General features: G+C 41.7%; 1 protein-coding gene across 4 annotated transcripts in view; it reads left to right on the top strand.

The window, feature by feature from the left end:
* The window catches only part of shf (Src homology 2 domain containing F), a 100,017-nt gene that overhangs the window by 63,501 nt on the left and 13,179 nt on the right, over positions 1–23,337 (top strand). Inside the window, exons 3-4 of one of the 4 annotated variants that reach the window (XM_011493076.4) lie at positions 4,185–4,403; positions 17,506–17,652. In XM_011493076.4, the coding sequence (XP_011491378.1) occupies positions 4,185–4,403; positions 17,506–17,652 (366 nt within the window). Of the gene's footprint in view, positions 1–4,184; positions 4,404–5,168; positions 5,268–17,505; positions 17,653–23,337 lie in introns of all 4 variants that reach the window. The other 3 variants (XM_011493077.4, XM_020700126.3, XM_011493083.4) reach the window with 3 other exon arrangements.

The raw sequence follows: 23,337 nt of genomic DNA, 5'->3' as shown, positions 1-23,337 counted from the left end.
GAAAAATATCAGAAATGGATGCTGTGGTCCACTTGGCTTGCAGTAAAAAACACCTAATTTTATTTTTTATTTAAAAAAAAGGGTCTGGGTTCTTATGGGTTGAGTTTGCCCTTCTCCTGTAGATGCACAAATCCACAGACATGTCGTAGAAAACACTTTCCTGTGTCTTTTCCATGTAGCTTTCCCCAATAACAACAAATATGCCCATAAACAGTTGAATATGCAAACACAGGCATTTATGTGCAAATAGAAGGTCATTTCAGGCTGTCTTCTAATCCTTATCATAAATATCTTTAGGCAGACATTAATTGAGTTTCTTTTGCTTATTCATGATCTATAATGAGGTTTTGGTGATGCCCTGCCTTCACTGAATCTCTTCTGATTGGCTTTTAAGACTGTTGCATTCCAAGCATCTGAGTAAATCATAGTAGTTGTAGAAAGCCTCTTTCTGTGCAGCACACCAACAGCTGAACTTACAAATTCAGCTGTTGGACTGCAGCATCAGGTTCTCTGATATATATATATATTTTTTTCTATGTAAACATAAACTAACAGAAATCATGAGCAAACTAAAAATACACCTTTTATCAAACTGATTTATAGCTTTAATGGAAACATATTCCATGGGTCGACTTACTTTGCTGATTTTGAATAAGAGACAGATGTAGGTGGAATTAAAACTGTTAAAGATGTACACAGGAACTTGTTTTTGTCTCCTGCATTATTCATTAAAAAATAAAATTTAACACTTTTAAACTTTTAGAAAAATGCAGACTTAAAACAGACATCTATGTCTTTGAATAATAGCTTATAAATCCTCAACGTTGATGGGAATCGGGCCACTGTGAGAGTCTCCTCTCAGCTTTACTCGCCAAACAGGCTGATGTTTGGCGGCAGACTGTCACGGGTCAAGGAACACACACCTTCACCTGTCAGCCGGCTGTTTGACTGATGTGCACAGTCTGTTGGTAATTCTGCTTCTGCCACCATCAAACCTGTTCACTTCTTAAAAAACAAAAACAAAATTAACCTTAATAACATTAAACATATTAGAAAAACCTCATCCCTGGGTTACTTTCTTTATCTGTATTATCAGTACCAGTGCTGTGACATACATCTCACTGAGACGAGGCAACATAGATATTCACACAGAATATTTTTTTTTTTTTACTTTGTTTTCAAAGGGTATAATGTCAGTCTCTTTTCAATCCTGGTCTTTAAACAAGAGACGTCTGAATCCAATCAAGAAATTCCCCTTTCTCTCTGCAACAGGCGGCCAGAAGACCAGCTTAGGGTAGTTTTTAATTCACATGTTAAATGAATTGAAATAAAGAATGTAAACATAATCCATTGCTTGCAAATGTTTTATTTTTAAATGGAAACCACATCTGCCTGGTGAAAACTGAAGTCAACCTTTTTTGAGAAGCACAAGGTGAATGTTCACCTAACTGTGGTAAAGGAATTGTTTTTAACATTTTAAAGATGTAATCATCTTCAGTTATAGCCTAGCATTTCTTCAGAATACAAGCCTCCCTGAATGAAGCACAATTCCAGCAGTTTAAGTTCTGCCTCTACCTGCTGATGCTTTTAGGTGTCACAGTTGAGGGCAGCAGAGGCTGCCACAACTACACGACTACAGAAACTCCTTCAGACTTTATAAAAGAAGCATATACTTTGTTTTTAGCTTGTGTTGTAACTATAACTTTGACGAACATAAACCATCTGGAAAAGGATGTCTGGACATCCCGGGAAGGAGGGTACAAGTTTCTATTAGGGTGGGTGCAGTGCTTAATCTCCAACCCCAACAGAAGGCAGAGGTTGCAGACGAAGAGACTTCACCTTTGTCCTAGCGTGTGTCCTCCAGCCATTTGGTCTGTCGCCTAATTGACCTGTTCAGTTAACCAGAGCGATGAAAATAAACAGAACCATGTTAAGAAGATAATAAATTCATCAAGCCAGCTCTCACCAAGCCAAGGTCTTGTTCTTAAGGGGGAGCCATAAATCTAATCTGGCAGAAAATGCAACCAGGAATTTACCGCACGAGTCCCCCCCCCTCCCTCCCTCTGCATCGTTTTGACTAATCCCTGCTCTCCTTGCTCCCTTTGGTAGCCTGAGTTTGCTTTCTTTACCTTCTTCTGGAGCTGTTTGTTCTCCAGCAGGGAGCTACCATCTAATTATGCCGTAATCTTATCCACAGTCTTTTTAACTGCGAAGATGAAAGCGTGCACGTTTGTTTAATGCGGGATTACACAGAAGTCCAGGTTCTGGCAGCTTCACCTCAATCAGCCCCACCACCACCAACACCACCACCAGAACCAGCAGCAGGAGCTCCGTTAGACTCAACACTTTGCTCATTTTTTCTGCAAGAGCTCCCTTGGGCTAAGAGGCAATTATGCCGTTCTGTGGCATAGTATTTCACATTGCTTTACTCCACAGCAGCACTTGCCACTAACAGCTTCATGTGGCCCAAGAGAAAGGGTGCAGTTTTCTAGTAACTTTATGTGAGAAGAGAAAAACGGGAGGAGGGGTTCCAAGGGTGGGATACTTCATTAAAAGTCATATCTTCTTTGTCTGGATGAAGAACTATTCAAGTTTTGGTGCTGGGACGTTCAAGTGATTTAAAATTAAGCAGAAAACTACATAAATTATACATAATTCATCATCTGGTCTTATTTAATGTTATATGGTAGCAAACATAAGCTCAATATTCAGACGTGTGTGTTAAAAAAAAAACATCTTTGTCAGGTATTTCAAACTAAAGAGTCTTATTATTTCCATCCATTTACAGAAGAAAGTGAAAACCTGAACCCTAACCCTCCGGAAGAGGTTCAGAAACTGTTTATTTTCTTCCCATCAATCTATTACCACCATGCAAAAGTTGCTCTCCTTCTGCCTCAGTCAAGATTGCACAATATGGAGCGTCAGTGTACATTTACTAGTTTTTTCATCTTGAAAAAATACTAATAATGGATTAGATTTATCTGTGCTCCAAGCGGAAACTCAACCCATAAGAACCCAGACCCATGTGTCCAGTATTCATTCACTCCTCATTCATACTTGGTGATGGTAACTAATGATGTTGCCACAGCTACCCTGGGGCAGACTGACAGAGGCGTGGCTCCAAGTTTGTGCCATCACCATACATTTACACACCAGTGGAGGGGTGAAGTGTCTTGCCCAAGGACACAACAACTGCCGACCCTCCGGTCATTGGACGACCTGCTGTACCACCTGAGCCACTGCCGCCCCATAACCGCTCTGTGCTAAGAGATGAGATTTTTGGAAAGTCTTCTTCCTCTTCCTCCTAAAGGCTTTGTTCACTCTCAATCTATGTTTGAGAATCACATCCCAAAAATTTCTGTTCACCAAAATATGTCAATATTTGTTTACTTTTACTGTAATCCATGTTTTGCATTTATTCTGGAAAAAAATACATCTCAATCTTTAAGGTAAAATAAAACTATTCTCTTTATTTTTATTTCTAAATCGCTTTTTATAGATAATTTGTTATCAAAGTGCAGCTTGTAAGCCAAAAGGAATGTAGAAATTGAAGGACTCCAATAATTCTAATGAAACTTCTAAAAGCAAATTCAATGACATTCATTATTAGAAAAGCATTGTAGAGAAATGACAGATTCAAATCAGGAAAATCCAAGTATATCTTTTTAATAGAAATATGAATGTAAAGGAGTAGTGAATTTGTGACTTTTTCATCTTTACCTTTTCATATCCTCTTTTATCTCTCACAGATCAAAAGTATCTATTTAACTACAATATTATCATACAGTGGCAAACATTAGGTCAATAAAAGCTTTTTTTTAATATTTATAATTGCATTATGATCTATATGAGCATGAATGATGCATTTTGGTTTTCTTTTTGCAAAAAGAGTTCAATCTTTCTCAGTTTAGTTAAAGAAGATAAGGATCTGGTGGGTTTAAAATATTAGGAAATGGTTTATTAGCAGGTTTTGAAAGTGGGGCAGAAATGATGCTCGATAATCTTCTTTTGTCTCTAAATGTATGTTAAGGATTTATGTGAAGCAAAGGTGCGTGGGGATTGTGCTATTCTGGAGTCAATAACTGTGTTTTGAAGCTTTTCGTCTGAGGAAGGCAGGAACGTTACCTGTTTCTATTCTTTTCTTCCTGAGACAGGAGTAACGAGCTGTTTCTTTTGTTTTACAGAGATCAGGTCAGGTGGGCGAGGCTCTAAAGAAGGATCGCTGCGGCAGCTGCCCCTCTACGACACGCCGTATGAGCCGTCTGAGAATGGCGGCGACTCTGACCCCGAGCTCCTGCGTTGCCCCAGAGAGAGCCGGCTGCCTCAGGATGACGAGCGGCCCCCCGAGGAGTACGACCAGCCGTGGGAGTGGAAGAAGGAGAGGATTTCCAAAGCCTTTGCAGGTACACATCTCAGATGGGGTGTTTTGAAACTCTTTGCAGTGAATTATGAGGAGAAGCTGTTAACTATCGTGCCATAAGGAGTAAAAATGCAAAGACGACTCTTATTTTCTGCTAAAAATGTGAGATTCATTTCATGTTAAGCCTGAAGACGTTTTTTCAGCTCTATCTGCTCAACGCCTTTTCCATTTCACATGTTCATTTGGTGTAAGGTTCAGATCCTCTTTAGCAGTCTCTTCCTCCCTCTGCTTTGTGGTCATGTTAACCTTTTTCCAAGTCCAAAACCCTCCCTCTTTTTGTCCTTCTAACTTCTGGGTCTGTTTTTCAGCTCTAACAAACGTGTTGCAGTTCCAGCCGTGCTGCAATAGTTCAGCTGCTGATGCTTTCCAGTCTGTTCCTCTTGTCCTTCGTCTGTAAATGCACCAGCTGTGTTGATTTTACGTAGGTGCCGGGCTTCTGTCTACTGTTGTGATCAACTCCTGCCAGGTTTACTTCAGATTGGCCTCTTAGCTGCTTGGGGAGGGGGCATGATTGGCTGAGCAGTTGCATGGAGGTGCAGATAGTCAAATGTGGTTTTGAGAGCTATAGCATGGCTAACTCAGCCATAACATGAAACAGGGCTGTTCCCAGAAACACTCTAGTATATACAAATTCAGCTTAAAACAAAGCTGAAAATTGCCAAGACGTCACCAACTTTGACTCCAATTTCCTTAACTTTCATTCTTCATATACATACTGTTTCTTTTTTTTTGTTTTATCCTTGAACAGCTCTGCTTTGTTATGACTGCATTAGCTACGAGGGCTCTGTAAGTGGCACTGGATCAGATCCCTACAGAAGGAAGGACTCCACCTCTAAATCCCTCACAGGTACCACAGCAGGCTGGGCTGGGGACTGTCTCTGTCTGTCTGTCATTATTCCTAATAGTTGAACAACTGATGTTTAACCTTGAATAATCTTTCTGTTTCACTGCAGAAACTGGCAAACTTTGCTAAAATGAGCTTTTAGGATGAGGATAATTCATGCAATTTTTTTTTTTTGAAGATTTCTCTTTTAATCAGAGCTTGCTTTACCTTTACCTCACATTTGATGATGTGAAAATTGTCCTAATTTGGATGACATTATCAAGACGATGCTTGCCGGATTTGTTAGTCACTAGAGAGGATTTAAGCAGACTGAGCTGTGGTTAAAAAATACTTCAAATTAGCCTTTTGGCAGACACACGTACAGCCAGTGCGATTAACACTTGTTGGCTCTCCAAAGGCGAAGGATGGGGTGATGGGTGAAGCCCTCCTTCAGCTGGAAGATGGCAGCAGATAGGGGATTAATTAAAGCTGCAGATAAAGAAACACTGATATGCGCTGTGGCCTTGTACAGAGAGGCTCAGCACGAAAACAGCTCCGTGTTTTCCTCTGCGCACCTGCTTAAATGAGCTCAGATAAACTCTTTCCACTGTGAATCAAGTGGAAACTGAAAGAAATAATCCAAGACCCCAATGAAAAAAATGCATATCCTCATTTCTTCAAAGTTTTACCAAATATGTCACAATCATTGACTTTACATAAGAACTGGACTGAGTAAAGTGGGTACCGCTGGCTCCAAGAAGCCAAAATCCCATAGACGTCTATTTAGAAATAGACATTCTATATTTATCATAATCGCCATTCTACTACCTGTTTTAAAATCCTCTTTTTTCATGATATTTCTGTCTTTATTTGCAAATTATTAAAGTTATAAACTGACCAATCAGACGCCTGGCTGGCCCCAACGTTCAAAACGTTTGACAGATCCTGAGTCCACTTTCAATGGAGGGGGTGTGGACTTCCAACAAGCTCACTTGAAACGGTGACTTAGACCAACTTGTACTAATCACTGCTAATTGACGTCGTCTGACTCCAAAATGGCAGCGTCTGCTTAGCAAACAATGGTGACTGAATTGAATTCATTTGTCTGGAGCCAGAAGTAAACTATTTTCTTTGGGTGACGTCACACCCCCTTAGTCCAACTCTCTTATACAGTCAACGGTCACAATACCAATTCTTTTTTTAGGATCATTTTAACAATGTATCCAATACTTTCTTTTTCTATCGGCTGTTAGTGAATCATCCGCCCCCTTCTAACCCAATCCTTTGAATCCTCCTCTGGATCTTCATGGCCTCCTTCACTCCATCAATAAACCTCCTCTTTTGTCTTCCTTTAGGTTCATTTCCTAGTAGCTCCAACCTTGGCATCCTTTTACCAGCATAGTCATTGTCACTCCTCTCAATGTGTCCAAATCAGCTTCTACATCTAGTCTACCCTAAAACATAATCCAACTTTTCAGCAGCTGTTTGTTTAGATTAACTCTAACACCTCAAGCCTTTTGCCTTTACTCCCCGCTGGTTTAATTTTAGTGAGATGTTTTCATTAATTTAACTTGATAGCAGAAGCCTTAATAAATCCCCTCCATTTGACGTTATTATTTATATTCCGAGGTGTTAAGTCCTCGCTTGAAAGATGTAGGAATTCATGTCTATAATCCTTGTGATATGATAATAAAAATGAGAATTCTGAGCAACTGTCAGGCTGACAGAAAAGGGTTTTGGTGTAATGTATGTCAGGTTTAATGGTGTGTACAGTGTCTCATGAGGTGAAAGCAAGGTCATGAATCTCATTTATGAAGAGGGAAAGGAGACTCCAGGGAATACTCACTTCATACCTGCTGGTAATGAGAGTACTGCAGTACTTAAGAAGTGGTGTCACTTACAGGGCATGGGCACATGGACAGGGGTCCGTTTCCTGAGCAGAATGGGTTTTTCTTGGACCCCTCCTTCCTTGTTTAACTCGCTCTTCTGTGATGATGATTAGTCTTGTGTCTATGAAAGTCTTGGATTGAATCTGAAGCTTTAAAGTAGGAAAGCTGTTGTTTAGAAAGATTTATTGCACAGGATAAAGTGGGGGGAGGAAAGGATAGACTGAGATTTAGTCGGATAGATGAGAGAAACCTCCCTGTGACAAACGGGCTCCTTTGCTTTCACAGATGTCAGCGCAGACCAGCCTCAGATCCAACATCAAGGGCTTCGAAAAAGTTTCCCACCTTTTATAGCAAGGAGTTTGCACTCGAGGTTTTGATCTTTACAGCCAACTGGCTCAACTATGAATAATTACCCACTGCTTTAGCAGCTAGGTCCACTTAAGGGAACCATTCCCTCCTTATCGGTCTATGGGTTTTTTATGAGATGCATCATCTGTTTACGACAAGGTTTCTGTCACTTTGATATCTCACTGTTTTGCTGCAAATAGTGTTGTTTTACTGAGATTAAAACAGAATGATACACTCTGGTCTTTTGACCATGGCCTGACTTGAATTTCCCAGATTGGACCCATTTTTCTCTTTAAAGTCTCACTCCGATCACCTTTTGAACTATTATAAAAGCATTCCTAGTGATCTTTTAATTAAGATTATGCTGTTTTTAAGCAACATTTAAGAAAAAACAGTTGTTTTTCTAGGACGTAGTTTCTGGAGAGCGGTAGTAGTTCATTAGAAATTCACTCTGAGTTGTGGATGGGACTGTTGGCACATTGTAAATCTGCCTTCCCAATAAAATCTGCCTCCCATTTCCCATCAACCCTTTGTTTCCCTTGTGTTAGCTTACAGCTCCTCACAACCTCAACCTAACATTACCGGTGCCAGAAAAATAGCGGGAAGTAGTGAGCAATATTGAAGCTATTAAGGGGTACAGCTTTGTGCCAGATACCAATTTGGAAGAGGAAGACAAAGATGTACATGGAACTGTTTGTCAGCAACTGGATGTATCGGAATGGAGCAGAGCAGGGAGCTTGTGGCCCGCCGATTGTAGTTTGTACATAATAATAATAGGGTTGTGCCGATGGTCGATACCATCGTCTATTGTGATGGCTGACTGACATCACGATGGAAAGACACAATCGTGATGCCACGCCCTGATGCCACGCCCCCGCCACGCTGCGAATCGACACCATAAGCCGCAGTTACATGTGGAAAATATCTTAATCAGATCGATGGTCGGATTAGAATTCAACCGTGTACATGGGCCCAGAAAATTTTTTCCCGATTATAACAAATGTTCACATGGGTCACACTTTTGGTAGGAATAAATCATTCGCACATGCGCAGTAGTGTAAAGTGTAGTGGAAATGAGTTCCACCTAGCGGCTACATACATGATATCTGGCAGCTTGGTAATATACCAGATGATCTTCTAAACGTACTTTTATCATTTTTACGGTTGTTATGATGCGCCTGTCCGGAAGAAGCAAGGTCTAGAAGAGCCTAACGCGCGCTAACAACATTTAGCCTTTGATGAACATAAAATCCATGCGGAAATGCTGCAATCTGCAGCTTGGCTGAACGCAAATATGTGGGAATAACATCAGCCTTTATTTTGTCGGGACACAACCGGAAACACAAATCCAAGTGTTTGTTTGAACGGTTTCTAAGGACTGAGCGACATTTCTGCTTTAAGTTCACACAGCGGCTTTGGGGCGGTGTGAGCTCTGCCCGGACACACACTTTTACCGGGACACCCGGTCCTCTTGAGTTCAGTAGCTCCTTCACGTAGAGCTGTGGAAGGGATCGCAGTCCGAAGTCTCTCACACATAGGGCACACGTAACAATCGTAATCTTCAGTTTTTTAATTTACTGGCCTGCTTTCCATTTTAAGCCAGAGTTTCTTTGTTTTAAACGTCATCTTTTAGTCTACATTTTGCTTTGTACATTTTATCGATTGGTTAAATAGTTTCAACTAGGGCTGGAGGATTTATCAGTTTTATCAATCGATTTGAATATGGTGTGTTAGACTTTATTTTTGGTAAAATCAAGATATTACTTTCCCAGCTTTCTGTTCCTTTTGCGCTTCCGTGGATCGGAGTAAAGTCAGTCCGCCGGTGTCCCGTACCCTGGCTGATGAAGCAGCAGAACATGTCATGATTTTTAACAGCAACCAGAAAGAACTGGAGGATAAACCTGTTGGACTTACAGCAGCAACCGAAAGTTTTATAAAAGTGTTGATTTGGAGACAGCAGTGTTGTTAGTAGTGATGCTAAGATGCTAAATGCTACACTGCTATCATGCTATAATGCTACGCTAACGATCTGTTCCGTGGGTCGCCTATGTGTAATCACGGACCAGTTTAAAGTCAGACGGAGCAGACTTTTAGGCGTAGCGTGGCGTATAAATACAACAAAATTAATTCATAAAACTTTTATAAAAACTGTATTTTATAAATATAAAAACTGGTACTTTGTATGGATCTTAATTAGAAGCGCCTTTGTAACATTACAGAGCCGGCGTTGAGGTGAAAAAAGACCCCCTCATGAGAGCGCTGCATCTTTACTGTCCAAAACATTATCATGTTTTTAGGCTGTTTTTGTCATGATTTCATGTAAAACTGAATCAACTAGAGGAAAAAGGTGCATTTTCGTCAAACAATTCAAAGCTAAAGCAAATAAAACATTTCATAGACAGCGTAAATCATCAAAGGCACCGAACAAAGATTGATCAGAAATCAATACAGGAGTTCCTCTGGAAAAGAAAAACAGTTGTTTTTTTTGGATGTTTTCATTATGTTGTGACTTTCTGTCTGTTTTACATTTAACGTAATATCATTTTTTGAAACAACACCAATGGTTTTTCTTTGTAAAATATTGTAATAAGTTGTTTGTTAGATTTTTTTTATCTACCAGCCAACTTGGCTGGTGAGTGAAAACTTAGATTTTGGTCACTGTGGGATTGTGACTTGAAACTTCAAACATCAAACCAAACCGAGCAAAATCTGTTTCAAGACTGTTGCTACTAAAAATGCTCTACCAAGTGCGTTCTAGGATTTCTCTTTATGAGATGCTAGCAGTAGCTCTCAAAACACTTGCTGCATTGATCTAGAAGCATTTTTACATCCTGTATTTAGTTAAACTTTGTGTTTGAGACTATTTTGAAAGATGATGGTAAAAGGGTAGTTTTTGTCAAATATTTTCCATCATTTTTGTTAATTAAAGTAAGTAAAGTAATCAGGGACCAAAACATAGATTAAAATCGAATTTGGAATGAAAAAAATCAGAGATTTTATTTGTTGGCCATATCGCCCATCTCTAGGTTCAACGTCCAGCTACATTCCATCTGTATACAGCTGTGCTGTTACTGTGACGGTTTTATTAGATCACTTTCAGGCTGCATTGCAAGGCCCGACTCCAGTACCTCCATGTTGAGATGTTTTAAAAATAGACTAACTCAATCTATATGCTTTTAGGTTCCTCAAGGACGATTTTCCTGTTGTGTCCCTGATGCTCCTGCAGCCTTTTACAGCTTTGGAGTATCAATGATTAATGACACTGTTGTACATTCTTCTGTGAGAAAACATTTCAGAGTTAATATTTAAACGGGAAATGGCAGAAGTGTCATAAATGTTCCGCTTTTCTAAAGTTGGGAGTGGATGTTTGAAAAAGGCCTGCCCACACTCCCACCATGATGTAACATAATAACATTTATGAGCAGGAATGACTCCTTGTGTTCATTAACAGTAGAGGAATGTGAGCAGAGTGAAGTTCCGTGGTGCGGCCCTCCTTTCCGTGATGTGCCGATCACTGCCTGCATGCTCGTCTCTTCACAGCCATGAGTCTGCTGTTATTATTCACTCTTGGACTATCTCCTGACAGGTGTGCAATGGAATGTAAATTCCCTGCCTTGTTAGGTTGTTGGGAATCTGTGTACTTGTGCTTTGGTTAATCACTCATCCACAACCCCCCTCCTACCCCGCCAAACATGCACACTCGCCACGACCTCTTTCCCCGCCTCCCTCCTGTCTGCTCACGTGGTGATGGATGATGCTGGAGGTGAAGAGTGAGGACGACGCATTAGAATTTGACCACATGCCGCGGCTTAATTCAATGAAAGCTCTTCCTCCTGTGTGGCTGCACGTACTTCACAAAGTCATGCAGGCATCAGAAAACTCAACGAAGTCACGGAAACGAGGAGATGGACAAACATTGTGACCCAATCTGGTTGTCTTGTCTTTTTTTTTACCTTTCATTTACCTATGACCTGAGGAGCACCCCACCTGTAGCAGAAGTGTTGGCATTTTTTAATACATGTTTATATGGAATCTAAGGCTCAAGTTAGATAAATAAAAGTGATTACAATTCGCCGCTTTGTGCTGGTGGCTTGCAGCTGGGTTGAGGCCAGCTGTTTTGTGCGTGCAGCTCTTGTGTCTATCTCTGCGTGGCCGATCTAATGCCGCCCGGCGCCGTCCATCACCGTTTGAGTCTGAGTCGTCCCACTGGCGTGCACTGCAACACCCTGCTGATAACCTTCCCGACAGTCCGCTTTCATGAGCCTCAAATGTGTCCAGCCGTCTTCTACCGAGTGCCGCCGCCACTCTTATCTTCACTCGCACACGTTGGTCACACAACAGCTCTGTAACCCACCCTCACAAAGCGGAGAAGCCCTGCTCCTCGAGCCAGCCCCCCATTGAAGCTCCTTCTGGCTGCCTGTCAGTAACTCAACCTGACCGTCTTTCCGAATGGAAAAAGCAGAAGAAAGGACCTTTCTGTCATCTCCATCATCCATTTTCCATTCCAGTTTCTCTTTAGTGCAAAGCCAGAGTCTTTCAAGGCCGGCAGCCGGACTGCATAATAAGGACGAGTCCAGCATTCAGAGGATTATGGGGTGGCATTTCGGCTCTTCTGGAGCATTACACCGTTGTTATCTGTAACGATTTGTGAGCTGGTGGAACAAACAAATCTTCTAAAGAGTCTGGTATTTAATGAGCAGCATAAACATCACGGAATTCAAGCCTGTTGTGAATATGCATACAATTAGCCAACCAAATTAAGCAGAAAATATTTAAATGTCATGGGTGCAAACAAATCCAGCTGGTGATTTTTAGAGAACACCAAGAATAACGATGAAGTGCTGCCAGCTAATCAGAAATCCAGCTAAACTAATCTGTGGATTCAAAAATAGACCTGCTTCTATTTTATTCTATTTTATGGCACTAACATCTCTGACATGTTAGTGCCATATGAACCATCTCGTACTCTGAGGACCACAGGGGCCGGCCTCCTGTTGATTCCCAGAGTCAGAACTAAACAAGGGGAATCAGCGTTTCAATATTCTGCAGCTAAAATCTGGAACAGCCTCCCTGAAGTCGTAAGACAGGCCTCTTCTGTGTTCATGTTCAAATCTAGACTTAAAACATTTCTGTTTAGCCGTGTATATGACTGAAAGGTCCTATCTGCACTTTTCTTTCCTTTCCTTCCTTTATTTTTAAATCAATTTTCAATTATTATTATTTATTTATTTATTTTTTATTTTTTTTCTTTTCTTTTAAAGTAAATTTTACGTTGATTATTTCTATGATGTATTGTGATTTTAATGCATTTTTCTGTTTTGTGAAGCACCTTGAATTACTTTGTGTACGAATTGTGCTATACAAATAAACTTGCCTTGCCTTGCCTTGCTTCTAGAGAAATGGATGACTACCTAAAGAGGTTTGCTTGTCGTTTTATGAGTCTTTATTTACCTTTTTGCTTAAAGACTTTTTTTAGGGTAGATATAAATCAAGCAATATCTCCATGTTTTTTATATTTTTGAGATGAAGTTTTAGGAGGCTGTCAATTCAGGATCATTACTGCCTTTGTTTTCATATCTGCAGGAGGATACACCAAAACTAATATAGATCAGGGATTAGGCAGATGAGAAATGGGAGATGATATTAGGTTACCGTAAATTTTGGATTATAAACCGCTACTTTTGTCACACGCTTTCAACCCCCATGAATACCAGTACAAGTAATAATTACAACTCAGTATTATTTATTAACAAATAACAGTAACAACTAACTACTAACTATCTAACTTAACTATATAGGTGTTGTAGAATGAGTATGTATGTGTGTTAGCGCACTGCGTGTGTCAGAGAAAGGAGCACGAGCAGCGCAAGAGTGAGTGAGAGCGCTCCCTCTTGCGCTGCACGCACTCTCCCCTCTTTTTTACACACGCCGCGCGGTTTCAGCACATACACTTCCTCATTCTACAACACATGTTTTAATGTGGGCACATACGGCTTATAGACAGGTGCGGTTCATGTATGTACAAAATGTTTTATCCTTTAAAAATGTAATGGGTGCGGCTTATAATCAGGTACGCTCTATTGTCCGGAAATTACGGTAGATGATAAAGGGGATTGGACATTTTTTTTGGTTCAGAGGCATCCGCTGTCAATAAAACAGGATAGTGTTGCCTCAAAAGTAACTTTAGATTTATTTGAGTAAAGCTACACAAGCATTTAAACCTCTGTATAGTATATATTTCCAAGCAGGTTTTTTTAGCGTTGCATGCTGATGTTAAACATAGGAAGCCTTATAACTGTTTTACAACTGCCCTTCCGGGTGGACACAAGCTGTCAGCAGACAACAAAGGGGCAAACTTGAACAGGGCACGTAGGTGGCCCTCAAGAAATGTCAAAGTCGTAAACCACTCGGTGAGCCCGTAGAGCGAAAATTGTCATATCCATTTTTCATCTGCGGGCATACGGCAGGCGACAGGTTGCTATGAACATTTGAACTACCTGTAAGGGTGAAGTAGGTGAGACTGGGGCATGTCGTATGGATTTTCCTCTTTTTCTACTCTCTCATATCCTGCGCTCTGCCCATCCATGCTTGCACCATGACTGTTAGAAATAAGGAAATCAGGCAATAAGAGCCTGTCGGCATCCTACAACATCCACCTGCGTATGACCTGTCCACGCCATGCGTGCAGCATCTGCTCGTGTTCATTTAGGTGGGAGTACATGCACCTTACTAAGGACTGTAACGATACAGTACGACAGCATTACCTGTACACTATTGCAATGTGTGTTGTCTTTGTTACTGCCCAACACCCTTACCACGAGCACGACAATCTTACATTCCATTTTCATGACGTCTCTTAAGATGGCTGCACAAGCCTCAAGAGACTGCAAGACCCACCTGCGCTCATCTGAAAATACGTCCTCACCTGTCTACAATCTCCACGGGCCCAGACAACCCAAAAACCCACGGCACCTCTACAAGACGATCCCCGTTCGGTGCATGTGACCATGGCCTTTGTCCTGATCATGCTGCTTTTAAACGAAAACTGTACATTTCAGTGCCCCTAAATACATTTATAAGAAAAATATCTCTATATTTTAGTTATCCAGCTGTTCCACCGAGCAAGTTTGAGTCTCCAACATCCAAAATTGTCTGCTAATCCCCACAGTGGGGCTGCAGAGTGCAGGCGGCCTTTCGCTCCCCAAACAATTACACGCTAATCTGCAATGTGAAATGAGTATTAGGCTTTTAATCTCATAGGAAGGGAGACGCTTACTTCACCACAAAGTAGAGGAAGTTACATTATCTTGCAGAGTTTGTGACCTTCTGTCTCAGTTTCACAGCCACCCTGTGACTCTCCCATCTGGATAGATGGAATGCATCTCCTCCCCGCAGCCACCTTTCTCCAGATTAGCCTCCTGACACCTTCAGCCCAGCTCTTTAATTGCTTGTCGGATTGAATATATTTGCTTGGAGATATTGCTTCTCATTATAATGTCATAAACCGCCGTTGCGCCACAGTTTCTTGCAGGGTGGAAGGTAGACCAATCAAAAATCATCTTCATGGTTTTTTTTTTATGAACAACCTGGTGTAGTTGCAACAAACTGCAGCAACAAATGCTTATAGATTCAGCAATGCTAAACACTTGTAGCACTTATTCTACTATTTCTATATTATGTAACAGTTGCCAATAGACGATTGTTTTCCAGTTTTGTTTTTGAACAAATAAAAGTAGCCTACAACATTCTTGACCTTTTGCAGCTGTAATATGAAATTGCTGCTGTGCTATTTATAGACCCAAGCATAAAATAACTTTGAGCTGTGTTTTTTAAACATGCCCCCTCTCATGCACATAAGTTGATAAATCAAATAAAATGAGATCAATTGTGTTTTCTTGATCTTGTCAGTCCAGTAAGGATGTGCTCACCCTCATGTGTTTTTTTCTGTGCTCTTTAATGTGCATTTTTTCAGCCACCATAGCAGAACACGTTAAAAAAAAAAAAACAAGAACTGAGAGTTAATTTATTTAACTTTTCTTCCTATCAGCAGCTTAAGTCAGCTGTCATTAGTAATGATAGCTGTGCATTTGCTGCCAAAGGGCACCAGCAGCCAAAACAGTAATTGAGCTCAACTTTAGCATTTTTGCGGTGCTTTTATCCACAGATGTAGTGAAGTTGATTTTCTCAACGACTCTCGCTTTGAAATCTAATAAGAAATCCAAATATCGCCATGGCAACATTAGCACAACATCTGTTGGAGGAAGCAGAGGCTTTCCAAAAGTGCTTCTGTTTATCTGCACTTGTTTATTAGGTTTTTATGGTTGAAGTCAAAATGTTTCCTCTCCATCTCATTTATTACCCGTTGTCTGTTCAGCAAACAAGCATGCATTACGTTTCCATTTGCTGCTGCAGCTGTGCTCACTTTAGCGCTTTCATATCTCACGTGAATACAAGGTGTAAATGATTTTAGGGACAAAGCCAGAGGAGTTTTCATGCTGCGTGAATAACTTACTTGGTGGTGACAGAGTTTATTTGTTTACACTCTCAGGCCAAAAAAAACACCTGGATTTTCCAAGTACTCAGCCAAGTGCCTCCCATTGGAAAGGTACTGGCTAGCTTGCCCGGCTGACAGCAAAAATATGCTACATTTACTGATTCTTTTCCAACAGAAGGGTCTTGCTTTTTCATGGTATTATCATGTGATACCAGCATTTATCTGGGAAATTTGTTTTAATTTTCTTAGCCATCTCAGATTCCACAGCACCATTCATATCTCTGGATTGTACAGAAGTTACACTTTCTGATAAAGAAATACAGGATACTGTTGAAAAAAATGATCAAATCTAACTAATGGTGTGTGTTTATTGAAAGATGCAACACAAAAAAGATCTTTGTTGTTTTACTGTGCAACATCTTTATTATCGTAATTGTTCAACTCAAGGATGGCTGTACACTTCTTTACATATGTGTTAAAGACCCACTCCCATGAAAATTGTGTTTTTGGTGTTTTTAACAGGTTCTTATGGTATTTTTCTAATGATAGAGGAAATAAATTAATAAAATCGAGCATACAAATGTATTTCTGAGTACGTATTCATTCAAATCATTGTAAATCAGGATCAGAGGTAAAAATTCAACTTGAAAAATATTTGTACTACTACATCCATGCATGTCTTAGTTGTCCTCATCTGAGCTGGCATTTGGTTAAAAACTGTTTGATTGGATAGCTCTAATGTTGCTCGCCATTTTTGTTGCACCAGGGATGTTAGGTTGAGCGTGTGAGATGCTGTAACGGAGAGCGTTTAAACAGATATAGCTCTCCGTTATTGGTGATGGGAAGGGGGGCAGGTTGCTCTAACTGCCAACAGTTCTGCCCAGAACTCAGATGAGATGATGTCAAATGAACTACTACCCCTCTGAAGAAGCTACTTCCTAGAAAACAATACCAGTTGTTTTTATTTGATTTTGGCTAAAAATGGCATAATCGTGATTAAAAGACCACTTTTACAGTAGATCAAAAAATTATTGGAGTGGGACTTTGACTTAGTTATTTAAAGTGCTAGAAAGAATTAAGGTAGGCCCTTTTTCTCGCATTGGTGCGTTAGTGGGACGGTGGACAAAAACCACATTTATTGGATCTACTTTAGCAAATATAAGTATCACTTCCCAAACGGTTTGAATAACAAGAAAACTTTTGTTAAATTTCTGTTTGTTCATCTCCTAAACAGTGAGATACATCTGCTTCAAGTTCTAACCTGACTTCTTTTTCAGTGCTGTTGAACTCTCTTCTTCTCTGGCCCGAAGGTGTTACTGCTTCTTTGATCTCACAGTAAACCTGCTGCCATCTTCTGCTCCTGTGTGCAGTATGTCTTACTTATACCTTTTTATCTTTTCTCTTTCTCTTCTGTGTCTTCTATCGATGCTACCTCCACGTCTCATTTCCCCTTGTTGCTGTCCTCTCTTTCCCTCCATCCTTTTTCCCCTCCATCTCTTTACCTCCATCTCTCCTCTGGCGGCACATGCAGTAGAGATTAAAGTGATCAAGGACCTACCGTGGCCTCCTCCTGTCGGCCAACTCAACACCAGTCCTCCCCTGGCGGAGGAGCTGGAGTCTCCTTCCCCGACAGCTCAGCCGTCGCCAGGACAGACAGGCTGTGACCAGCACCACCATGGTGGGTGTTGGTGTTCACACTGTCCAGCAAACTCCCCATTATTTACCCCCCGCCCTCCTCCCCATCTATCTCTCCATCCATCCATCCATCAGATTCTCCGTTTTCTTTGAGGAATGGCTCACTCAGTAAAGATTTACCGGACACACTGCATGTGCTGTTTTTCCTTAACTTGTTTTTAATGGCTGACAACAGACTGTTCCACCCCGACTGAGCATGTTTAACAAGAATAACACTCATCTGGACAAGGGTCCCTTTGAGATTTTGCTCATTTTTAGGATGTCCCTAATAGTCCAACTTCTGGCGTTAGCGCTGTAATGACTGTATTTTTCCATCTGGATTACATGTGGCAGAAAATCGCTAACTCTTGCGCAGGTTTGAAGCTGAAGCCTCATTAGTTTTAATTGTGCTGAACTGCCTTCTGCATGCATAATTGCCTTTCACTATGACCCCCATTTCCTCTTGTCAACATACTCATAACCATCCTAAATGTCCCCTTGACCTGCTGTTCTCCACAAGTGGCTCACGTGAAGTTGAAGAATAAACTCAATTGTTGACTTATGGTCAAGTTTACCATCTCAGTGGATGGAGTGGGCATTCAATTCTCCTATTTTAATCAATTAGTTGACTTTGGAGGCCGTGCTCACACCGAAACTGCTGAAATTATCCAGGGTAGTGGGTGGATGTTGCAGAACTAATGTCAGGGACGGGATTTCCCCAGGCAGAGTGAAAAGTGTTAGTGAGGCCATGTAAGAGGACACCCCTGTGCTACAGGCGAGGACAGGGCAGGACTTGATTTATGCCCATAAATCCATGGGAAAGGCTGTGCTGCCCCGTACGATGAGACTGGGGTTAGGACTGGCGTCCAGCTGTAAAGCGATACCACATCTGTCTCGGCCTGCGTGGCCCCACTCCACGGCTTCCAGGTCAGAGGTCCGTGTGGCAGACACGGGGGGGCTGAGGGAGGGGGCTCTCCTTGAGACTAGCGAATACAGTTACATTGCGCTGGTTTAACCTCAGACCCAAACAAACCGTGACAGCTCTCATATGTTGTGAGTTACTCCTGAAGCCTGGGCTCAGACAAATATGAAGGAGCAAATCTTAACCATTTAACTCCGGAGATGTCGTCAGTGACACTTCATTAACAAACGCTCTTTGACATATCCTAACTCTTTAACCATTCACATGATCAAGGTGAATCCGCTGACTTTAACATGGAAATAAAGTGGCGTTTCATAGCGTCTTTTCATCTTGGTGCATCGCATTACTAACGTAAAAGGTTGCCTAACGGCACAAAGCCATTTACAATCAGAAAGTCTTTAGCTCCACTGTTAGTAATAAATGTCCTTATAAGGGTGAGTAGTTTTTGTTGTTGTGTTTAATCTATAAAATATCATTGGAGCAGTCTATTGTATGGCCCAAGTGTTCACTGCATTCTGATGATGGCATTTAATCATTCCACATCATAGTTGGAAAACATAGTTTTCAGCTCACAACGCTGCAGACGACGACACCAGTCATCCCTCAGCGATGTCATCCTTTTTGATGGGAGTGTCATTAGCAAATGAGAATTAATTAAGCAGCTTAATTAGAGAAATTGGTGCAGGAGTGCGTGCAGCTGGGGATGGGATGGTTTCAGCGATGAACGTTGTCACATTTGGGTTTCAGCAGCCAAGGCGTGCAATGGGTTCATTATCTTCATTGCATTATGTCCATTCGTTATATTCATTACATCCACGGTCAGTCCAGTTGGAATGATGACATAATTTTGTCGTTGTGCTGAGCTAAGCTGGGCTCTTTTGTGTGCCATCACATTACAGCGCTCTGAAAAACGTCCTCTGTGACATATTTATGTCTGAGCACCTCAGCGCTCCTCCTCCCACTCCTCTTTTCTTCCAGTTTCTTTGTAGCTTTCTCTGAAGGAAGATGGGTGTTTGAGGGGGAAGGATCTTTCAGCCATCATTCACCGTCTGACTGACAGCTCAATCTGATACACAGATTCCATTTGCTGTGCTTTTACAAGCACAGGGGCTGATAACACACCCAGATGCCCCCTTGCACATTTCACTTTGTCTTCACGGGCAGACACCGGTCGGTGTATGTGCGCTTTTGCCCATTCCTCCTCCTTAAGCTGCCTCTCAGGCTTTTGTTCTCCTGCGAGCCAATCCTCGTGTCAATCTCCTGTCGGCTACATCTCGGACCGAGCGCAATGGTGAACAAGATGGGAATTGGTTTGCCTCGCTGCCACTTAGATTCAGCCTGAAATATAATTCAACTAGCTCAAGCAAAGGTGATACGGCCGCAGCAGGCAGGAGTTTTTTCACACTTGACCAAACAAAATGATAGCTTTTGTTTCACACGCAGGCTTTTGTAAACGCGACTCTTGTGTTGTGGAACTACACTGCCTCCCTGCAGAGAGGTCTCAGCTCTGACCGGTAAGGTTGTTGAGGTTGGATCCTCTGAGAGCAGCCACTCAAAAAGAAGGTCAAATATGGCCGATGATAGTTGTCCTCCTGCAAGAGGAGGATTTGTGCAGGGAAACATTGAGGTCACACTGAAGGCTGAGTGAGCTGTAGACGCACATGACACAGACGGACGATGTGCGAGGGGCAAACGAGGCTCTCTTCTTCCTCACAACATAAGAACGGAGGCTTTTTTTTTTTTTTTTGGCTTCTCTGTTGTAGCCCAAGTCTTTAAAAAATCCTGTCAGGTTTGAAGACATCCAGCGGGTGCAGTTAGTTAGAAAAATGAGTTGATCGGTTCTTGAAGCATCCTGGCTTTGTCTACTTTTTTTACACACACGTCCCTCGTGTCACTCTGTCACTGACAAGCAGAAAGCACAAAAGGAAAAGACAGCTTAAAGGAATGTGGGCTGAGAGGAAGAGATGAAAAAGAAGAGTAAGTGCCGGATGTATGCACACATGAAGAGGGGACCTGAAAGCAATGGAGGGTGGGCAATTGGCTGCACCTTCATGTTGTGATCTGTCAGCACTGACAGTGGCTGAGTGGAGCAAGCATGCTTCTGTGTCCCCCACGGTCAGTTTCCATAGAAACACTGTTATTTTTCCGGAACACAAATACTTTATGTTCACCCTGTTCGTTTTGTATTACAGACAGTTAACACGATGCTCGGAGGGACTGTGCAAAAGAGAAAGGAACTTATAATGCCTCTCTTGTGGGCTTCCGTGCATCACAGGACCATCAGTTGACCGCCTACTGTCTGAGCATCAGGCTGGGGGAAGAGGAGCTGCAGCTCCCTCCCCTCTCTAGGTCTGAGGTCAGAGCCGCAATTTGCCCAGCTTTCTTGCAATTCTGCGATTTGGCTGTCATTTTCTGACTCGAACGGCGACCTATAACGAACTGATGTGGAGAGGCCAAGATAACAATCAGTCATTTGGAATAACCATTTCCATGAGTTTGTTTGTGGAAAATGCTACGGTAAGCTTCAGGCCAACGAGTTCAAGAGGAGGTTTTAGGAGGGAGGTTAAGGGGAGCCCCTGGTGGCGAGGCCAGACATCACACCAGGATCTGAAGAAACATCAATTTAAAAAACTTTTTTACAACCATTTCTTTCAATGGAACAGAAAGCCTTACCCTCTGTGTAAAGACATTATAATAGTGGCTGAGAAATGTTGAGACTGATGCAACAGGATCTGTCCATCCCCATTTACCAAAAATGAACCGCAAAAAATGATGATACGCTTCCTTTTTTTTCTTTTTCACATTGTTGTCAAACGTGCATGTAAAGGTAACAGTGTAACGCTGACCTCCGTTAAAACTTTTAACATTTATCCTGGGTGTAAAAACCCTGGAGTTGAATGAAATTTAAAGCCCTTGCAGACTATTGTGCTTAGAAAATAATCAAAAAATAATCAATCATTTATGCTGAGTACTTTCTGAATTACTATAGCTTGAGATCACAAAATCACCTATGAAGATTTTTTTTTCCTATATCTAGTTTTTTTTTTATTCCAACTTTTAGAAAATCGTTCCCTTCCTGTCAGATCATGAAGTTATTTCCGTTTGCCGTGTCTCACCATTTGCAGCCTGAACACCCTCAACTCCGATACAGGATCGCTGGGCTAGCTTGCACGCTGAAATGCAATCCTGTAAGTGGAAAGTAGAGTCTAGACAGACGTGGGTTCGTTTCTATCGACGTGCCGTTAAGATCAGAGTGCCTTTCTGTCTGTACACTGATGGCCTTGTTCAGCTCGGGTCATTAAGCACGGGATCCAAGACTGGCTATTAGTGGGCGAGCATCAGCAACAGACACTGTGTAGCTTCATATCGCAGTAACCCCTTCCAACGTCTGTGCCTTAAGCCGTGAAGCAGGCAGTAATCTCAAACTAAAGATTTCCAAACAGAGGAGACTGTCATCGGCTCCAAATACTGTTTCCTTTCAAAGGTTGAAGTGTTTTGACATAAATTACAATGATGGATGACTGAGGAAACGGGGCTCGATTCCTGTCGCTCAAACCCAGAGGACCAGCCCTCATTATCACCTCTCAAGCCTTCGCTGTCCAGGCGCTCAGTCGCCTACCCTTGGCAAAGAAGCACTTTCATTTTTCCTTATGAATGTAATCTCTTCTGTTGTATGGTTTCCCTGAACAAATGTGAATGTGTCTATGTGTGTGTGTGTGTGTGTGTTTGTCTGGGAATGAGCTCACTGACCTCCAGCAGTCATGTCATGAGCGCAGGTCACCAAGAAGCCCCTGCATGTCACTAGCCACCTCCCCTCGTCCTGTCACAGTTGACCGTGGGAGCCTGGACATCCAGTTTAATGTTTAACTTGCAGAAGCTTCATGTCCGTGTCTGTCTATGTGTGTGTTGGGGGGTGGTGGGGGGGTTTGCTCAGATGAATTTTTCAGGCATGCTTGTTTGTACATTTGTGTGTTCCCAAAGATCGAGCATGCTCACCCATATTCCAGCAGATATGAATATATTTATAAGCCGACGGATTTGTTAGGATGCTTGTATGTTTCTGCAGTGGAATATGTACACAGTGACAAACCACTGATGTGTTTGTTTCATTGTGTGTTCCTGTCCTTCACCTGTGTGCTCGTGTGGAAGTACAACCAAGATTTTTATTCCCACACTCTTCTACAGTTAAGAAACCTAAATGGTTAATTATTTAAGGTTGACACAAGTGATCTGAATGTGGTTTGTAGTTAAATTTACAGGAAGTACAGTATTTGTAAGACCTACTACGATAACAATCATGTTTTTTGTCTTTTTAACATGTTCTTGTGACATTTTTCTTATGACGGAAAATTAAGCTCAAAATTGCATTTGTGAATCAGGAGCAGATGAAAAAATACCGTTTGAAAAGCTTTTTTGTGACGTAGAAAATTTGCCTGATGGGCTGCTCCGCTCCATTCTGATGCATCACTTGTAGATGACTAGAGTCAGAGCTGGCATCTGGCTCAGAACTGTATGGCTGGATAGCTCCAATACTGTTCCAATGTTGGGTGGGGGGTGGGAGGTGCTGTTAGCTAGCGGGAGAGCATATCAACCGAGAGCTATCAGCAACGAGGAGGGGAAGGGGGGGCGGGGTTGCTCTACGCTGACAGTCCGGTCCATAAATTAGAGGTGAATTTCTAAAGAACTCCTGCCGCTCTGCAGAAACTATGTCCTAGAAAATGACGTTTTTTTCTTCTTTTTGCTAAAAATTACATCATCATAATTAAA

This window comes from Oryzias latipes, chromosome 3 (genome assembly GCF_053564925.1).
Source record: "Oryzias latipes strain Hd-rR chromosome 3, Olatipes_Hd-rR_3.1".
Lineage (NCBI taxonomy): Eukaryota > Metazoa > Chordata > Actinopteri > Beloniformes > Adrianichthyidae > Oryzias > Oryzias latipes.
Note: the sequence above shows the minus strand (reverse complement) of the source record. Positions and strands in the feature narration are given on the sequence as shown.